Source organism: Cannabis sativa, chromosome 3 (genome assembly GCF_029168945.1).
Source record: "Cannabis sativa cultivar Pink pepper isolate KNU-18-1 chromosome 3, ASM2916894v1, whole genome shotgun sequence".
NCBI classification, from domain to species: Eukaryota; Viridiplantae; Streptophyta; class Magnoliopsida; order Rosales; family Cannabaceae; genus Cannabis; species Cannabis sativa.
The window spans coordinates 45,434,528-45,454,963 of record NC_083603.1 but is presented as its reverse complement, the minus strand read 5'-3'; the positions used below and the strand labels follow the sequence as shown (position 1 = coordinate 45,454,963).

Sequence of the window (20,436 nt, the reverse complement as noted above, 5' to 3'; positions counted from 1 at the left end):
GAAATTAGACAAAAGTCCTTAAATCCAACAATGTCTATAGTTCAGGGGGCATTTTCAACAACCTTAAAAGTTCAGGGGACATGATTTGGTACATGTTAAAGTTCAAGGGGTAACAATCCTAATTAGCCTTTCTAAATTAGAGTTATTTTGCATCTCAGCCCATTTTAGCACTACACAGGGCCCTTTCTAAGTATAGGACACATGTTCGGGTTACACTCGGGGGTTACAAATATATGTTTTCGGTAGAAAAAACTAATAAACAACATAAATTCTTGATTTCATATTAATAATAAATAATAATATGAATCTTAACTTTATTGAGTGCTACGAGTGATCTCACTTCAGAACAAGTTAAGAAAATATAACCCATCTATAATAATACAGTTCACCCAACCATATAGAAAATCCTTTATTGTTACCATAAGCAATTTTCAAGAAAAACGAGGCTTGGCAAGGACTTCCAAGCCAACTTTCCTATGCATTGTGATACCAAAAACTTCAGTCATATCTAAATCTTTAGGAGTAACACCAGGAGGAAGTTCCCAATGAAAACTATGGAGAAGCTGAGCAAGAGCAATCTCAATAGAAGCAATCCCAAATGTAATAGCAGGGCATACTCTTCTCCCAGCTCCAAAAGGTATGAGCTCATAATCTTGGCCTTTGAAATCAATGCTGCTATTCAAAAATCTTTCTGGTTTAAATATTTCTGGATCTTCCCAAGTTTCTGGGTCTCTTCCAATTGCCCAAGCATTGACAATGATCCTTGTCTTGGCTGGAATATCATATCCCTCTATGGTGACATGCTCTAGAGATTCTCTAGGGACTAACACTGGTGCAGGAGGGTGTAGTCTAAAAGTCTCTTTAATGACTGCTCTCATATAGTTCAATTGAGGCAAATCACTCTCTAAAACCACTTTTCTTTCTCCCAAAACACTTTGAAGTTCAGCTTGTGCTTCTTCTAATGCTTTGGGGTTAGTGATCAACTCTATCATTGCCCAGTCAAGGACTATGAAGGTTGTATCAGTTCCTGCGGCAAACATGTCCTGCATATGCATTTACAATATTAATTACATGCATTACTTGGTATAATATCTTTTTAAGACATACGCAATCATGCTTAATTAAAAAAAATATACATAAAGATCTTCTTACACAAAACAAAAATGTATAAATATATTTTTAATATTATATATAAATAAAGGATAACAAGTCATGAGTATAAATAACAAGACTGTTGTTACAGATGCACTTATTTACCCTTAAGTTGAATTAATATCACTCACAGGGTTTGACAAATATACCCTTACATCAGATACAACAAAGATCAAGACTAAAGAACATAAAGACAGTTACAAAGACAGTTACAACTAAAGCAGTTACAAAATCAGTTACAAATATTACTCTAGGGCTCTGCCCTAGATCAGAATCACAGATTAGTATAAAAGGAGGTATTTTTCTCAGATACAAAAACAAGAGATGCAAGCAATAATATACAGAGCAAAAATAGAGAGCCACAGCCAGAGAGAACAACAACACAAAATAACAACAGAGAAAAAGTCAGCCTTTTGGCTGAGAGTTGTCATCTCCATGTGAGCTCCTCCTAGAGATGTTCATGTAAAAGAAAAGAGAGTTTTGTTAGTATCAAAAGTGAGAAAAACAGAGAGAAATATAAAGTTGTAAATCAAAGATTGTAACCTATTTTTGAGATGAATGGATTCAAGCTTTGAGGGCTTGACGGAGAAGTAGCCGGTTGTTTTGGGCGAACTCCGAGATCAAAGTTTTGGTGTCATCTACTTTAATCACTGTTTGCATTCTCTCATCTCACTCTTATTATTTTCTGGTATTTGTATTTGTGTGTGTATTGAGTGTTCTTGCTATATTTCGGGTTGTGTTTTTCGGTTTGGGTTTTGGCCGTGAGTGTGTAGTGTTTTTGGGGTTTGTATTTTCGGGTAGAAGCTTAAGTTTTTCTGGGTTCGGTTTTTGAGTGAGTGAGTGTTCTAGGCATAGTTTCGGGTAGAAGCTTTGTTAGTTGTTTGGGTTGTTCTTGGTTCGGGTAGAGGCTACAAAGAAGAAAAGAAATATTTTTGAAGAACCCTAACCTTAGAACCTGTAGCAAGAAAAAAAAAAGGAAAAAAATATTAGAACCCATAGAATCTTAGTTGCTGTAAGAAAAAGAAGAGATAGAAATCTTTACCATTTCGTGGCTGCCATTAGTAGAGATAAGAAGAAGCTTGAAGAAATTAGAACCCCATAAAACTCTAGTTGTTGCTGTAAAGAAAAGAAGAAGAAGAGAAAAGAAAAACATTTAGAACCCTAAAACCCTAGCTGCTGCCGTTTGAGAGAAAGAGAGAATATATTTGAAAAGGTTTGAATTTTTTTTGGTGAAGGAATATTGTGGCTGCCGTAGGTAGTGAATAATAGGGTTAGAAAAGATATCTTTTATATTGAGTTTCTTAGGGTTTTATCTAGGTGGGCTACTTCTCTTGTTGGGCCAAATTATTGAGTGAAATGGAGAGTCTTGTTTGACTCTTCACTCTGACCGAAGTAATTAAATAAACAAAGTGTGAAAAAAGGTTAACCTTTGATTGGAGAGAATATGGAATTGGGTTGCTTTCTCTTGGGCTGATCTTTATTCTTGCTGGGCCGAAATAAAGAGTCTTTGTGACTCTTGTTGCATTGATAGAAATTGGCAAGAGAATATTGACTTGATTGGTTGTTGGGCTCCTTGTTTTTGGGCCTGAAACAAAGTGTGCAAATTGTATTAGTTATAAAATTGACACTATTATTTTGTGGATACATAAAATAATAATTTTAGAAAAATACCAATTTGCATATAATATTAATTTTGCTTCTTAAAGTGTGTTGGTTAGAACAAATAATTTCCAACAGTGGTATCAGAGCCAAATTATTTCCGCAAAGAGATTCAAAATAATACAATCAAGAAGCAAGTTTGAAAGACATTGAAAATCAAGGACACAAGGATGGACATCAAGAGGAGGAATTAGATATTGGAGATTTGGAGAACATTCTAAACCTTTATCTAATTTGATTTTTAACAAATACAATATGAGTAATTTTAAAGTTGATGTTGATAAGTTTGATGGATCAGGTGACTACAGAATATGGAGAAGGAAAATAAGATCTCTACTGGCACAACAGAAGCTGTTGAGGGTCCTTGAAGAACCCATTGAATGGCCTGAAGGAACAACTAAGATACAGCAAGAAGAGTATTTTGAAACAGCTACTGGGATTATCATATTCAACCTAAGTGATGCAATCATTAGGTTGGTTGATAAGGAAGAAACTCCAGCAAAGATATGGAGGAAGTTGGAAGTGCAATTCCAACAAAAGTCACTAACAAACAAGATCTTTCTCAAAGAAAGGATCTTTGGCTACAAGATGAATAGATCTAAAAGTCTTGAAGAGAACTTAGATGAATTTCTGAAGATGCATATAGAGTTGGCTAACTCGGGAGAAGGAGAAGCTTTGAGTGATGAAAACCAGGCAATCATCATTCTCAACTCATTACCGGAATCCTAAAAGGATGTAAAGATAGCAATAAAGTATGGAAGAACTTCGATTACCCTAGATGAAGTCATCTCTGCACTAAAGTCTATGGACTTAGAGATGAAGAATGACAAGTTGGGGAGCTCTAATGGTGAGCTGAACTTGAGTAGAGGAAGGCCTCATGAGAAGAAGCCTTGGAACAATAGGGGAAGGAGTAACAGTAAAGATTCTTCCAAGGGTGGAAGATATGGAAATGGGAAGTCTCCATCAAGAGGACAGAAAGATCCTAAAGGCTGCTATCACTGTGGTAAACCGGGGCATATTAGAAGGGACTGTTATTTTTGGAAGAGAAGTAACAAAGGAAGAACAGATGGTAGCAATGGTGACTCAAATCAGGGAGAAAATCATTTCTCAAAGGAAAAGGGATATAAGCATGAAGCCAATCTAACTGATGTCTATGAAAGTGGAGAAGTTTACATTGCTGCATCTAAATTCAAAGATGAATGGATTTTAGATTCAGGATGTACTTTTCACATGACTAATAATAGATCTTTACTTTTTGATTTCAGGGAATCTAAAGGAGGAAAAGTCATCTTAGGCAACAACCAAACATGCCAAATTGAAGGCTCAGGTAATGTGAGCTTTAAAATGTATGATGGTATTGTAAGAACTCTTACAGGGGTAAGATTTGTGCCTAACTTAGCAAGAAATTTAATTTCTATAAGTATGCTAGATGACATTGGTGTTGTGAGTAAGATTGAAACATGTACAATGAAACTAAGCAAAGGTTCAATGACCATAATGAAAGGCTACAAGGAAGGAGGTCTATACTACCTAAAGGGAGAACCAGTTTCACATTGTCACAACACAAAGGAAACTCTTGAAGATTCTAAGGCAATCTTATGGCATAGAAGGCTTGGGCACATGAGTGAGAAAGGTTTGCAAATCATGAGTGAACAAAATCTTTTGTGCAAAGATAAAGTAAGTAAAGTTGATTTTTGTGAGCATTGCATATTGGGTAAGCATCATAGGCTTAAATTTAAAATTGGGACACATAATTCTAAAGAAATTTTAGAATATATACATGCTGATTTATGGGGTCCAGAAAATACAGCTACTCTTGGGGGGAGTAGTTATTTTCTATCCATTGTGGATGACTACTCTAGGAAAGTATGGGTTTTTCTTTTGAAACATAAAAATGATGCCTTTGATAAATTTCAAGGATGGAAAATTTCAATAGAAAAGTTGACTAACAAAAGAGTTAAGACTCTTAGGGCCGATAACGGTCTAGAATTCTGCAACAATTTGTTTAACATGTATTGCAGGAATAATGACATTCAAAGGCATAGGACTGTAAGATTAAACCCACAACAAACCGGAGTAGCTGAGAGGATGAACAAGACTATTTTAAATAAAGCCAAGTGCATCCTATTCCAAGCAGGGTTAGCTACGGGATTTCGGGGAGAAGTAGTACTCACAGCAGCTTATTTGATAAACCAAAGTCCATCAAGTGCTGTGGAGTTAAAGACCCCTGAAGAGAGATGGTCCGGCAAACCACCAGATTTATCCCACTTAAAAGTTTTTGGGTGTGCAGCATATGCACACCAAGGAGATGGAAAGTTAGAGCCTAGAGTTCTAAAGTGTGTATTTTTGGGATATTCAGAAGGAACAAAAGGGTATAGACTTTGGGTAAGAGAAAAAGGTTTTAAAACTATTAATAGTAGAGATGCAATATTTAATGAAAATATTTTTCCATGCATTGCTACTAACCCAAATGTTTTAGGTTCTTGCCCTAGTACTAACCGTGCAGATAACTCAATCAACGTTGATCTAAGACCTACTACTCCAAGTGATGAACAAGGAGAGAACACTGTTCAGGTGGAACAGGGAGAAGATACTGTTCAGGTGGAACAGGGAGAAGACACTGTTCAGGTGGAACAGGGAGAAAACACTGTTCAGGTGGAACAAGGAGAAGACACTATTCATGTGGAACAGGGAGAAGATATTGTTCAGGTGGAATAGGGAGAAGACACTGTTCAGGTGGAACAGGGAGAAAACACTATTCAAGTGGAACATGGAGAAAATACTGTTCAGGTGGAACAGGGAGAGAACATCGTTCATGTGGAACAAGGAAACCTAAGGGAAAGTCAAGCAGAGGAGTTGGAAGACTACCAGTTCACTAGAGACAAAGTTAAAAGAGCACCTAGATAGAATCCTAAGTATAGCTTCAACATTTGGAATGAAGACATTTCCTATGCACTGTTAAGTGCTTTGCAAGGACAGAAGAACAAACCAGAAAGTTGTGGTGAACCTATGAAGAGCAAAAATGCTAAGAAGTGGAACTGTGCTATGGATGAAGAGACAGACTCTTTAAGTAAAGAGAAGACTTGGGTTTGTGTTCCAGAACCCAAGGGAAAGAGTGTTGTGAAACATATGTGGCCCTTTAGACATAAAGAAAAATGCAGTAAGACAAATAAAGAGTTGGAGGATATGAGTAAGATCCTCAACTCTAATGAGATCGGTTCAAAGATGTATTACATGTTGAGTACCATACCAGATACAACATATACTATAGTTGCTGTTAGCAAGTATATGGTATTGACTGGGAAGATACATAAGTTGATTATCATATGGATTTTAAGATACTTAAAGAAGACAACATGTGTTATACTTGCGTTTAGAAAGTCACAAAACCAAATGGAAGGGCTTTGTGACTTGATCTATGCAAGGGAGAAAAACAAGGTGACACAAGGAGCTGTCACAAGCATGAAGAACAATGTGTTTATCCTAGCTAAGCTCAAACTGAACTTGCTAGGGATAAACAAATGGTACTGACCCTTGGGGTCATTCAAGCCCTCATAGCATCATCAACTATCCTTGGGTAAATAAAAGAATCTGGGTGGAATTTGTTGTTACAGATTCACTTATTTACCCTTAAGTTGAATTAATACCACTCACAGGGTTTGACAAATATACCCTTTTATCAGATACAGCAAAGATCAAGACTAAAGAATATAAAGACAGTTACAAAGACAGTTACAACTGAAGCAGTTACAAAATCAGTTACAAATATTACTCTAGGGCTCTGCCCTAGATCAGAATCACAGATTAGTATAAAAGGAGGTATTTTTCTCATATACAAAAACAAGAGATACAAGCAATAATATACAGAGCAAAAATAGAGAGGGACAGCCAGAGAGAACAACAACAGAAAATAACAACAGAGAAAAAGTCAGCCTTTTGGCTGAAAGTTGTCATCTCCATGTGAGCTCCTCCTAGAGATGTTCATGTAAAAGAAAAGAGAGTTTTGTTAGTATCAAAAGTGAGAAAAACAGAGAGAAATATAAGGTTGTAAATCAATGATTGTAACCTATTTTTTAGATGAATGGATTCAAGCTTTGAGGGCTTGACGGAGAAGTAGCCGGTTGTTTTGGGCGAACTCCGAGATCAAAGTTTTGGTGTCATCTACTTTAATCACTGTTTGCATTCTCTCATCTCACTCTTATTATTTTCTGGTATTTGTATTTGTGTGTGTATTGAGTGTTCTTGCTATATTTCGGGGTGTGTTTTTCGGTTTGGGTTTTGGTCGTGAGTGTGTAGTGTTTTTGGGGTTTGTATTTTCGGGTAGAAGCTTAAGTTTTTCTGGGTTCGGTTTTTGAGTGAGTGAGTGTTCTAGGCATAGTTTCGGGTAGAAGCTTTGTGGGTTGTTTGGGTTATTCTTGGTTCGGGTAGAGGCTGCAAAGAAGAAAAGAAATATTTTTGAAGAACCCTAACCTTAGAACCCGTAGCAAGAAAAAAAAAAGGAAAAAATATTAGAACCCATAGAATCTTAGTTGCTGTAACAAAAAGAAGAGATAGAAAGCTTTACCATTTTGTGGCTGCCATTAGTAGAGATAAGAAGAAGCTTGAAGAAATTAGAACACCATAAAACCCTAGTTGTTGCTGTAAAGAAAAGAAGAAGAAGAGAAAAGAAAAACATTTAGAACCCTAGAACCCTAGCTGCTGCCGTTTGAGAGAAAGAGAGAATATATTTGAAAAGGTTTGAATTTTTTTTGGTGAAGGAATATTGTGGCTGCCGTAGGTAGTGAATACTAGGGTTAGAAAAGATATCTTTTATATTGAGTTTCTTAGGGTTTTATCTAGGTGGGCTGCTTCTCTTGTTGGGCCAAATTATTGAGTGAAATGGAGAGTCTTGTTTGACTCTTCACTCTGACCGAAGTAATTAAATAAACAAAGTGTGAAAAAGGTTAACCTTTGATTGGAGAGAGAATATGGAATTGGGTTGCTTTCTCTTGGGCTGATCTTTATTCTTGCTGGGCTGAAATAAAGAGTCTTTGTGACTCTTGTTGCATTGATAGAAATTGGCAAGAGAATATTGACTTGATTGGTTGTTGGGCTCCTTGTTTTTGGGCCTGAAACAAAGTGTGCAAGTTGTATTAGTTATAAAACTGACACTATTATTTTGTGGATACATAAAATAATAATTTTAGAAAAATATCAATTTACATATAATATTAATTTTGCTTCTTAAAGTGTGTTGGTTAGAACAAATAATTTCCATCAAAGACAAATCTTTAAAGGCATTGGTGCTTGTGAGATCTTCAGAGTATGAAGAAAAGAAGAAACAGAAAAATGCAGAGTATGCAGGAGAGAGAGTAAACCCAGAACACAGTTCTTTATTCACTGAAGGTCTGTTTATATACACAAGAGACAACTAAAATGAAAGAAACAGTTACAAACAAATAACAGAAATTAGTTAGAAGAACTAACTGAAATTACAGAATTAACCATCTATACTAACATCCCCCCTCAAACTAAATGGTGTGGACACCATTTGAAGTTTGGTTTTTAGATACAAAAATCGTTCAGTAGACAAGGCCTTTGTCAAAATATCGGCAGCCTGATCTAAAGATGGAACATATCTAACAGAAACTTTGTTGTCTAAAATCTGTTCTCTAACGAAATGGAGGTCGATTTCAATGTGTTTAGACCTCGCGTGAAAGACTGGGTTGGCAGCGAGAGTGGAAGCGCTTTGGTTATCTACCCAAATGACTGGAGTATGCACCATAGAAACTTGAAGTTCTTGCAGCAGCGACCGAATCCATTTGAGTTCAGCAGCTGCATTAGCCAAAGCTGTGAACTCACTTTCCGTGCTGGAACGAGCAACAACGTGTTGCTTCTTTGCTGACCAGCTGATGAGATTGTCTCCAAGGAATACCAAGTAACCACCAGTGGACCTGCGATCATCAATACAGCTGGCCCAATCAGCATCAGAGTAGGCTTGAAGAGATGTGGAAGAGGATGGCCGCAACCATAGGCCATGTTTGACAGTCCCTTTTAAGTATCGTAGTAACTTTTTACAAGCTTCCCAGTGTACTGTAGTCGGTGCATGAAGAAATTGGCTCAGTTTGTTTATGATAAATGCCACATCAGGACAAGTAAGTGACAAATATTGAAGAGCACCAAGTGTGCTTCTGTATAGAGTGATGTCTGAAAACGGTTCGCCATTAGTTAAAGACAATTTTACACTGGAGCTTGTGGGATTCGGACAAGATTTTGCACCTTCCATATGTAACTTCACAAGAAGGTCAGTTACATATTTAGTTTGAGACAAGTACATTCCAGTATTGTCTCTATAAATTTCTACTCCCAAGAAATAATGCACCTGTCCCAAATCTTTAAGAGAAAAGGACTTGTTCAAATCTGAAACAAGTTTCGAAACCAAGGCTGAATTTGGTCCAGTGATGAGTATGTCATCTACATACACAAGGAGAATGACAAGAATTGAACCTGTGCCATATATGAACAATGAACTGTCTGCACGAGAGCCTTGAAAACCCCAGGACACCAATGTTTGTCTCAGCCGATCATTCCAAGCCCTTGGGGCTTGTTTGAGACCATATAGAGCTTTTTGTAACTTACAAACATGAGTTGGGTGAGTTGAATCTTCAAAGCCAGGGGGCTGGCGCATATAAACTGTTTCATTCAAAGGCCCATTGAGGAATGCATTTGTGACATCCAACTGAGACACATTCCAATTATGAGTAACAGCCAAGGATAAAACAGTGCGAACCGTTGTTGGTTTAACCACTGGACTGTAGGTTTCATCAAATTCAATCCCAGCTTCTTGTAGATATCCTTTTGCCACCAATCGTGATTTTTATCTATTGAGAGAACCATCTTTGTTAAGCTTTACTCTATGTACCCATTTACACCCAATAACATTCATGGAAGAGTCATATGGAACAAGTGTCCATGTTCTTGCTTTCTTAAGTGCACTCATCTCAGTATCCATTGCATTGTGCCACTTTGGATCAGCTAAGGCAGCCTTGAGTGATCTTGGTTCAGAAGGGAGAAGAGATTCGGGCAATGGGTGTTTAGTAGCAATATAAGACTTTGGTTTGTATATCCCACTTTGAGATCTTGTGACCATGTTATGAGTTCTGGTGGTAGTTGGTGGAAGGATATGGTCATTGTTAAGGTGTTGAGTGGAGGTAGTTGGTGGTATGGGTAGGATTGTATTGGTTGTGGAAGGACAAGTCGTATGAGGTGTAACAGGGGTAGGTTGATGAGAGGTATGGGTGGATAATGGTGGGAAAATGTTGTCAGGATGTGGTATGGGGTTAAGTGTGGGTGGGGCAGCTGGAACCGTGTTTTCTGGTATAGGATGGGCAATAGGTGATGTATGTGGGATAGTGACATGTCCTTCATTGTTTAATGGAGTAGGGTGTTGAGTGGGGTGCACAGGAACACGTGAATAATGTCCTTGAATAATAGGTATAGGTTGTATAACAGTGGACTGTGTGGGGTATTGAGATATATTTTCAGTAGTAACAAATGTGGCAGATGGGACAAGAGAGGGAATAGATGAGTGTACCTTTGTTGGCTGATTTTGGGATGTGGCAGGGAACACTTGCTCATTGAAAATTACATGGCGTGCAATAAAGATTCTTCCTTCCATACTTTCACACAAATAACCTTTGTGAGATGATGAGTACCCAAGAAAGACACATTGTTGTGTCCGAAATTCCATTTTGTGTCTGTTGTACGGTCTGAGGTGAGGGTAACATGCACAACCAAAGGGTTTTAGTATTGTGTAATCTGGTACCTGACCAAGAAGACTTTCAGTAGGATTTGAATAGTTGAGAACAGGAGTAGGTAACCTATTTATTAGGAATACAGCTGTGTGAAAAGCATGCCACCAGTAAGAGAAGTCGAGGCCAGAATGAGCAAGTAAAGTGAGTCCCATTTCTGTGATATGACGATGTTTGCGCTCAGCTCTTCCATTTTGTTCACTTGTTTTGGGACAAGGATGTTGAAAGTGAATCCCTTGATCACTAAGAAATGTAGAGAAAGGTCTATACTCCCCTCCCCAATCGGCTTGAACTTTCTTGATAGGTAGATTAAATTGTTTTTCTACCATGGCCTTGAACTTAACAAACATGTCAAGAGCTTGAGACTTTTGAGTTAAAGGATAAATCCATGTGTAGCGGCTATAATCATCAAGGAAGTGAATGTAGTAAAAGTACCCATCTTTGGATTTGATGTGAGAAGGACCCCAAAAATCTGTGTGTATGAGCTCAAGGGGTTGTGAGGCTTTGGAATTTGTGCTAGAGAATGGTTGTTTATGGCTTTTGCCAAGTTGGCAGGCATGACAAAATTGGAGTTGTTGGGTGGTGCCACTGTGGGAAACATGAGACAGGATTTTGTGTAATATGGTAGATGAAGGGTGTCCTAGCCTATGGTGTCAAGTGTTAATATCAGTTTTGACACTAGTTTGCAAGGCAATGGGGTGATAAAGAGATAGTTGAGCAAAATTGTCTTTATTGATATGTATTGAATTACAGGAATCAGTATTCATTACATTTGGAAATTGGAAAGAAGTAGAACAATTAATAGCAGTAGGTTTGTAACTAGTGGACACACTTGTCTTTAAGCCTTCTTTGTGTGATGGGTTTGAACATTCTTCTAGCACATATAAGCCATCTTTAAGTCTTCTTGAGCAACACTGTCCCGGTTTGCTTGTCCTTGACGAAGCAACATGTTTTGTGAAATTCAAGAAACACAAGATTATCATTAGTGAGTTGAGAAACACTAACTAAATTCTTGGTCATTGCAGGAACATGAAGGACATATTGTAAATTTAGATGAGTATTTTTACTAGTAGGTAAGGTAGCTAAACCAATGTTAGAGATAAGAAGCTTCTTACCGTCTCTAACAGCTAGGCCTTCTGAACCAGGATAGGCAACAACAGAGTCAAGATTTTCAAGGCCATTTGTGACATGATTGGTGGCGCCAGTGTCAACAAACCATCCTGAGTCATCGCCAAAATCAGGAATGAAGGAAGTGGCAAAGGCTTGAGGATCATAATCAAATTCATGTTCAGCCATGTAAGCACGGGGAGGATTATTGATATTAGTGGCAGATGAATTATTGGATCCTTGTTTGGGGGTAACCCAGTTTCTGTCATAACGATAATGGCATACTGGTGCGGTATGACCATACCGAAGACATAGTTGACACAAAGGACGGCTTTGTGAAGTAGGACCACGATAGTTGCATCTGCCTCCAGGTTTGGACATTTGAGGAGGACGATAAGTGTTGTTCCTAGGACCAGTGAAGGCAACATTGGCTTGAAGTTTCATAGTGTGATCTGTGACAGAGGAGTGATGTTCTAGCCGACTTTCATGGGAGAGTAACAAGGCTTGAACTTCTTCAAAGGAAAGAACATCACTTCTTGCTGTGATCCCGGACACGATTGGATCATACTCAGGTCCAAGACCATTAAGCAACTGGAGGATGAGATCTTGATCGTCAATTTGAGAACCTGCAACAGCAAGAGAATCAGCAATAAACTGGATCTTGTCAACATAATCGGAGATGGTTTGGCTGCCTTTTCGAATTGTAGAAAACTGATTCTTGAGTTGAAGCAACCGTGCTTTAGATTGACTTGAGAACTTTTGTTCAAGAGCACGCCAGACCGAATGGGAGGAGGAAAAGCTTGCAACGGAGGCAAGAACTCCTTCGGTCATGGAAGATCGCAGCCAAGACAACAAGAGATGATCCTTGCGTTTCCATCGGATGTATTCAGGATTTGGTTCTCCATTGACTAGTCGCTGCAGAGGTGGAGTACCAGCAAGCAAGATCTCGTCCAGTTCATGTCCAATAACAGTGGGGATCACTTGAGATTTCCAAGAAAGGAAGTTAGTTCTATCAAGTTTAACAGTAAGAATAGAGGTTAAAGAGTTTGAGAAGGGGTTCCAGTTGGAGTGCAGCTGGGGTGGATTCGGATTGGCAGCAGCCGTCGAGGTTCTGGGAGCTGGAGCAGGATCGGAAGATGTGGACTCCATGAACGACGTTAGTCTAGGGCGACTGATACCATGTGAGATCTTCAGAGTATGAAGAAAAGAAGAAACAGAAAAAAGCAGAGTATGCAAGAGAGAGAGTAAACCCAGAACACAGTTCTTTATTCACTGAAGGTCTGTTTATATACACAAGAGACAACCAAAATAAAAGAAACAGTTACAAACAAATAACAGAAATTAGTTAGAAGAATTAACTGAAATTACAAAATTAACCATCTATACTAACAGTGCTTAGTACTACTTGAAGTGTCATATCTTTTTATGAGGGAAATTAAGTATCTATATAATTAATTTAATGATTATTAGATCTAGAGAAGAACCCAAATTATTTTACAAAGAATACGAGATAATAATAAATAATTTCTCACAATATTCCAGTAGTTACTATTATAAAATTTACTTTTCATCATTTCGCTTGGGTACATCAAAGCAATAAGACTTAATATCTTTACTATGATCTTCTTTGACTCTCTTGGGGTCACGATGTTCAGCTATATATAATCCGATCAAAAAGTTTATCAAAACTCTTATGAGTACGGATCAATCTCGATTTCATTCCCGTGAAGGTGAGAACAAACTCCATTGAAGGAAAGAAATCTCCAACACTAAGCCCTCCAAGCAACTCTTGATACTCTTCAAGCATTTCCTGAAATCCTTCCCTCTCATACTCTCCTCTCTCAGAAAAGTCCCTTCCAAACGCAACCCTGCAAAGAACATCATTGGCATACAATCCAAGCATCTTGCTCATGTTAACGGTGGCAGGGTACGTAAGGCCCCGAAAGCCGCCTAACCAAACGAGCCACTTCCTCATCTCTAACTAACTTGAAAGATTAGACCCTTTTGCCACTAAAAACCTCTAGTACGCAGACTTTTCGAATGTACCTTAATAAGCACCGTAAGGCGAAAACACCATGTCAGTGCTCTTGTAAAAGAGATACTCGGCGGCTACATTCCGAGGCCGGCTTGCGAAAGCGAGATCATGAGTTTTGAAAGCTTCTTTGGCTAGTTTGGCTGATGATATGATGACAGTAGGGATGTGGCCGAGATTTAAGTAGAATATTGGACCGTATTTTCGTGACAAGTTTAGGAGAGAGATGTGAGGACTACTTGTGGTTCCGAATTGATGAAGGTTTCCTATATGATTGGAAGCTTTGGAGGGCTTGGTGGGAGATTAATGAAAGTTGGTCTCTTCTTTAAGATGAAGTAGTATTTGAGAAGAATAGCAAGGAAGATGATTGATGAGATTTGTAAGAAGGGTGGTTCTCTTAGATATTCAAGGACAGTCGACATTGGAGAAGTAAGTACTACAAATATTGAAATGATAATGAAAATATAAATGACTGGAAATTAGTATGTTAAAAATACATAAAGCAAAAGCAGATGGCTGCTGCAAAATGATAAAAAAGAAAAAGAGTTGGAGATGATTTAATTATTGTTACAAAACAACTACTTAAAAATATTTAACTACATAGGAAATTATATGCCACGAACTTTTCTTTAGTTATTTTCCAATTGCATTAAAACTTTAACGTTAGCTATAGCTAGGGAGATATATGCATCCAAATTTTGTTTAGGACTTTAAGGCCAACAAACACAGCTTCAAAAAGACAAGTTATGCAACTATTTTAGCCGTTTGTGATAAAGGATGATCAGTACAACTTACCTTTAATGTTTTAGAAACAGTTTTCATTTTCATGATTTTTAAATTCATCCAACTATCAAGATACATCCAAAAAGCCTAGGATTAGGATCACCTTTCATTTTTTTTTTTTCAAATATTGGTTATCTTATCTTATCTTCACTATTTGTTTGCTGTTATTATCATAAATAAAACTAATATGTGGGAAGGGATTTGTAATCAATGTATTTAACTTTTACGTTTTTTCTCTAAAGTCTAAACTGCATTATTTTTTATAATAAGTGGATTACATGAAAGATGCTTTTTTTTTCTCCATAAGTTTGATAGATATGGAGTTTTTATTTGTGCTTTTGTTTTTTCCCCATATTTTTCTATCTTCAAGAAAAAAAAAAAAACTATATTTCTACAAAAAAAAAAAAATGTTTATTAGTAACTAGTACCTATATATATTGATTTTTCATTTTATAAGTAGTAATTCTTAAAAAATTAATTAGGGTTGCTTTAGTCTTTTCTTATTCTTTTATGTTAATAGCCTATATAAGTTATAATAACCCTTAATTATTATTTGTGTTATTTACTTTAGTGACTTTGTAATTGAGTAAAACTCTAGCTTCTTTTTTATTCTATCTTTTTGTTCAAATAATTATGTATTCGAGCTTTGTTCATGAGGGTAAATTTATTAATCATATAATTTCGCTCATCTAAAGCTCATCTAGTTCAACAGAAGCAATTTTTGGGTAGGGTGCTTCTTTGTATTATTATTGTCAGCTGACATTGATTATAATTTGGGAAATTTATAATTTTCATACATTATATAATTTTATTACACTATATAATACAAAATAACTTATTTACATTTAATTATATATTTATACATAAATATAATTTTAATTTTTTATACAATCTATATATGATATAATTTTAATTTTTTATACAATCTGATAATAAATTTTTCCTATGTCTTATATACTAAACATACATAATGAGTGGTATATTAAAGATAAGCTCAAAAAAAGGATTTTAAGTTGCAAAAGGTAGATATCTCTCAAAAGCAAGAAAATAGATTATGCTCAAAACGGTTACTGAAGCACTTCCATACTTTGCAATGTCAGTATTTCTTCTCCCTATAGGAACCTGACCTGTCATGAAATTGAAAGTTTAATGAGTAGCCACTGGTAGCAATCTAAGTCAAAACAAAGTAAGGGTATAAGTTGGATGAGCTAGAAAAGGTTGTGTAATACCTTAAGATTTAGAAACTGGATTAGCATTAACCCTAACTAGTTTGATTATATTATATTATATTATTATATAATTTAATATGTGAAACTATACTAATAAATAGTATTTTAAGACCTCGTTAGTTTACTAGGGGTATTTTTGTAATTTTGACCTGAGAAGGGTAAAACTGTAATTTTTATGACATATCGTGCTTATGGACTATATTATTATATAGTATGTTTATTCTGTCTATCTGCATGTATTTTCTAACAAGTCAGCGCAGTATAGTCACAGCCGAGTATTTATGGCCAAACTGGGTTCGGGACTCGAAATAAATTTTCGAGATTTATTTTGGCATTTATTTGATAAAGGAATAATTTGAAAAATATTGTGTGTATGATTTATGATAATTTTGCCTTTGATGTGTGCATATGTAGTTTTATTGGCCCTAAAGACATTTTGGTCATTTGACCAACTAAGACATTTTCAACAAAATGCAATTTTTGAGAAATTTGAAACTCATTTTCTAGTTATCCTTAGCCTTGACCGCTCGCCCCCCTCCCCCCTCTTTCCTTCACTTTCTCTTCAAAAATTCTCAAATAAAATTAATTTGTTCTTGAGGAAGCTAAGGAACTTGGTGTGGATTAGCATAATTGAAAGCTTGTGAATCTTGGTAACCCTTAAATCTATTTTTTCTTTTTTTTTAAAAAAAGAAAATGAATTCTGATTTGGTGAAGTCATGGCTTTTGATTGCATGTGCTTGAGAACTATGTAATTGTTGATGTTTTGTTGAAGGATTGTGTTAGTAGGATGGTTTGAATTGCTTCTAGCATGATTTTAGGAAATTTTAGGGTTGTGCTTTGTGTTTGAATTTTGAGTTTAGCTCTGAATATTTTTGGGAGTTTGTAGTTGGTTTAAAGCTATATGATGTTGAGGAATTGTATTGATTTTGTTTGATCATACCATTAGACAACTACTCTCCATTAGAATTATCTCTATTGACATTGTAAAGTCAAAAGATAATATTGTGGATCCACTAACCAAATGGTTAAATAGAGAGTTAGTTGAAAAATAATCAAGGGGAATGGGGCTAAAGCCTATGAATGAATAAATCAATACAGTTGATACCCAACCTAGTTGACTGGAGATCCCAAGATCTATGTTCAAAAGGACAACTAAAACTGTAAAGACTATGGTGGATCACTGTGGGGGTTATCCTCAAGTCCATTCCTATGATGAAACAATGATACTCGTAAGGAAAGGTTAAGCTATGCTTTTAATGATTCTTATGCGTACGTCAAGCAGAGTAATACGAGTTACTCTTAAATAAGTAATCACCTATATAAGAGAGAACATGGGTCGCTTCTATAAGAATTGATTAAGGATTAATTATTCCTAGAATATCTCTTGCAAAATCAGGAAAATGTTAAGGGCCAAAACGAACATATTAGTGAGAACTAAAGTATGCCATGAGAGATTCTTGTGTGTGGTATATCATCGTTTACATGAACGGTAGAACAGTTCAAAGACATCGCGTCTACTGAGCAGCTAGTAAAGTAAATATACTCACGCGAGGGAAGGTTCAAAGGGTAAGACCTACCTATCCTATACAGGTTTCAAATGTTAAACTCTTTTACAAGGTCTAATCCATTTGTCGGTTATTCTCGAGTCAATTTTCATTCATGTGGGGGATTGTTGGAAAAAGTTGACTTTGTCAACTCTTTTGTTTGAATGAAAAATTTAGTGGATTTTAATCCCACATCATTTTTTAAGTTTATATTGGCATTTTTATAGGCTATATATAGAGCCATTTTACTTTTGATTTGAATTATTGTTTTTGTAATGATAAACCAACAAGCATACATGCCCTCCAAAACTAAGACTTTCTCTTTATATTTAAAAATATAAACCCCGGGATACAAACAACAAAATTACACTATTATTAAAACGAATATATCATTTTCAAAGAATAAGAACAGAAAATAAATAACCTCATTTCTTATCTTACATCATTTCTTCTCTTTTGTCTTGTATTTACTAGACGATGATGATTTTCTACACATTTCCTTAACCCATCACATTCATTTTTAAAAAATGATTTGTGATGGGTCACTTCTTCTTCATTGTTGAAAAGAAGCTTGCAAGAGTTGTATGTGATTGCATTTGTTTCTCTTTTATGTTTATAATGTTGATGATTCAATAGTGTCGTTCATAGCTTAAAACTTCGACTTGCAATAACTGCACGTAAGAAAATTTTGATGATAGAACTGCTCCATAAATTAGATGCAAGAACTAATATTAAAGAATGAGAGAGAGATAGAGAGAGCAATTCCAAAAAGAGAGGGACGAAAATGTAATGAGAGAGAGCAATTACAGAAAGGGAGAGCAATTAAATAGAAAAAGACGAAAATGTATCATATATATAAAGTATATTATTAAGACACATTTTTTAACTAAATATGATTAAATTTTTTAATTAAATTAATTATTTAATTAAAAATAATGATAATAACACATTTTTTTTTAAGTTTTAATTATACACATAGCATTAACAACATACTACAACATTACTACCTAAAGTGCCAAATTCAGCACTAGCCATGTAGATGAAAACCAACAGAAGTGGGCGCATCCTATTAATGTTTAAGCATTGCTATTTATCTTTTTGAGTATATAGTATCTTCAACATGTGATGCCAAACAGTAATACTGCAGGATATGTACTACAAATAGAAAAAGAGATTTTCTTAGTTAGAGAAAAATTCATTCTTCTATAATTAGAGAGTCGGCCAAAGGGTGGAGCGACTAAGGCCTAGGTCTCAGGCTTTACAATTTTGGAGTCTCCAAAATTTTAAATTAATATATATAAAAATATAATATATAAATTTAATTCATATAAATTGCATTAAAAAAAATTATACCTTAAACGGTAAATTACAATATATGTCAATATTGTGGTGGTAGGTTCCATCCTTCACTTTCCCATATTTATTTCAAAAAATAATTGTTTTTTTTTATATGTAAATATAGAGAAATTCTATGGTAGGAACTATGGTTTTGTTCTTATGCTATGCATACATCTTTTTAACCATTGATTTATATGACTTTTAAAAATTAAAATTGTATAAAATGTATATGTTTGTACGTTATTAAAATTTTAATTTTTTTTTTTAAAAACAAAAATCTCACATCCAATTAAAAAAGTGAGAATTAAAAGTATCATTTTTAAAAATCTTTGAATCGAAGATCATTAACGACCGTGAGACTGGAAGATCAAGGGGATTCGTTGCTTTCTCTAACGAAAAGGCGATGAGAGATGCCATCGAGGGCATGAATGGTGGTTACAGCCGCGGAGGTGGAGGTGGAGGCTACGGAGGTGGAGGCTACGGAGGTGGTGGTGGCTACAGCCGCGGGGGCGGTGGTGGTGGATACGGTGGTGGCCGTCGTGAGGGAGGTGGATATGGAGGCGAGAGAGTGGTAGTGGATACGGAGGCCGACGTGAAGGTGGTGGCTATGGAGATGGTGGTGGTTCCCGTTACTCCAGCAGAGGAAGTGATGGTGGCGCCGCTGTAGGCAACTGGAGAAGTTAGATCTTATGGGTTCGTAATGTGTTTTGGTTTTGTTTGGTTGGTTAATGATTGATAGCTCAATATTGTCCAACACTTGATCTGAGATACTTTAGTATCGATTGATGTCACTTGATTTGCTTCTGAATCATTTAATCGTATTTGCCTTTTATATTAATTTTTATCTTCAATGTAGATCTGGGATTTTAATCTCTTGATTTATGTTATGGATGAATTTGTTTTTGATATTTTTTTTCGTTTCAATGGTATTGAAACCACCATCAAGTGATGAAATTTAGAATAATCTTAGGACACCTTCCTACACAGTTTGCCAAAGCTGTGGATGAGAACAAAAATCCATTCTGATGTTGATGTTATGATAATTTTAGCTTTAATTTATTTTTTATTGCAAATTGATTGAAGCTATATTTTTCTATTTTTTTTATGTATCAAATGATGATTATGGATGTCAATTCTCACGACGGTCATCTGAGAACAGTTTAGTTAGTTCTATTTTTGATCTATTTGGTCTGTGATGCTTGCTCTGGTGAAAATAGATGTTCTATCTCGTTACTTCTTCCTGAAATATTAACGACTTTTCCTTAAAAAAAAAAAAAAGTCTACTACCCTGTAAAACGCAGCCTTGCAATCATAAAAGTGTATTTTTATTTGGCTAAAGTTTGCCAAAAAAAAAAAATATCTATTAAATAAATGCCAAAAAACCTATAAAATAAAAATAGTACAATAAGGAGGTAATTTTTTTTTTTTATCTTTTTTTCTTGAAATTGTGCTATTACTATATTATAAAAAAAAATTATACTATTATATATGTTAAATGTATTTTACAAAATTATAAAAATAAAATGTAAGTGGATAAGACAAAAAAAAATTTGGAATATAATTATTTTTTGCAGAGCATAAAAAAATAAACTAATAACAGTTTAAACAAATTAGAATTAGTAATGAGGTTTTTTAATTATTGTATCTAAAATTAATCTTATTTACAAAAATACTTTGATATGTTCTCTATTTATGGTTGTTTAATTAAATTAATATATATGATATGTTCTTTGATTTATGGTTGCATAATTAAGTATTGTACTTATTAGATTTTTTTTATAAACGGGAAAGTTGTATTGCTT

General features: G+C 35.4%; 2 protein-coding genes and 2 non-coding genes across 4 annotated transcripts; 3 read left to right on the top strand and 1 right to left on the bottom strand.

Annotated features, from left to right (window-relative positions):
• Positions 1 to 256: 256 nt before the first annotated feature.
• Positions 257 to 1,055, bottom strand: LOC115709022 (cytochrome P450 71AP13-like). The gene has a single exon (XM_030637054.2). It carries the CDS (start codon positions 1,053 to 1,055, stop codon positions 432 to 434), a length of 624 nt encoding a protein of 207 aa, XP_030492914.1. The 3' UTR covers positions 257 to 431.
• Positions 1,056 to 16,921: 15,866 nt separating this feature from the next.
• Positions 16,922 to 19,731, top strand: LOC115714982 (glycine-rich RNA-binding protein GRP2A). Its single transcript, XM_061112588.1, is given in 3 exon segments — positions 16,922 to 16,991; positions 18,937 to 19,196; positions 19,199 to 19,731. Coding segments are annotated over 3 exon segments (450 nt in total). The 3' UTR covers positions 19,319 to 19,731.
• Positions 19,572 to 19,667, top strand: LOC133036406 (small nucleolar RNA snoR31/Z110/Z27). The gene has a single exon (XR_009687063.1). It is a non-coding gene; the product is annotated as a small nucleolar RNA snoR31/Z110/Z27 (small nucleolar RNA).
• Positions 19,732 to 19,740: 9 nt separating the features above from the next.
• On the top strand, positions 19,741 to 19,833 carry LOC133036404 (small nucleolar RNA Z161/Z228). Its single transcript, XR_009687061.1, has one exon. It is a non-coding gene; the product is annotated as a small nucleolar RNA Z161/Z228 (small nucleolar RNA).
• The last annotated feature ends 603 nt before the right edge of the window (positions 19,834 to 20,436 follow it).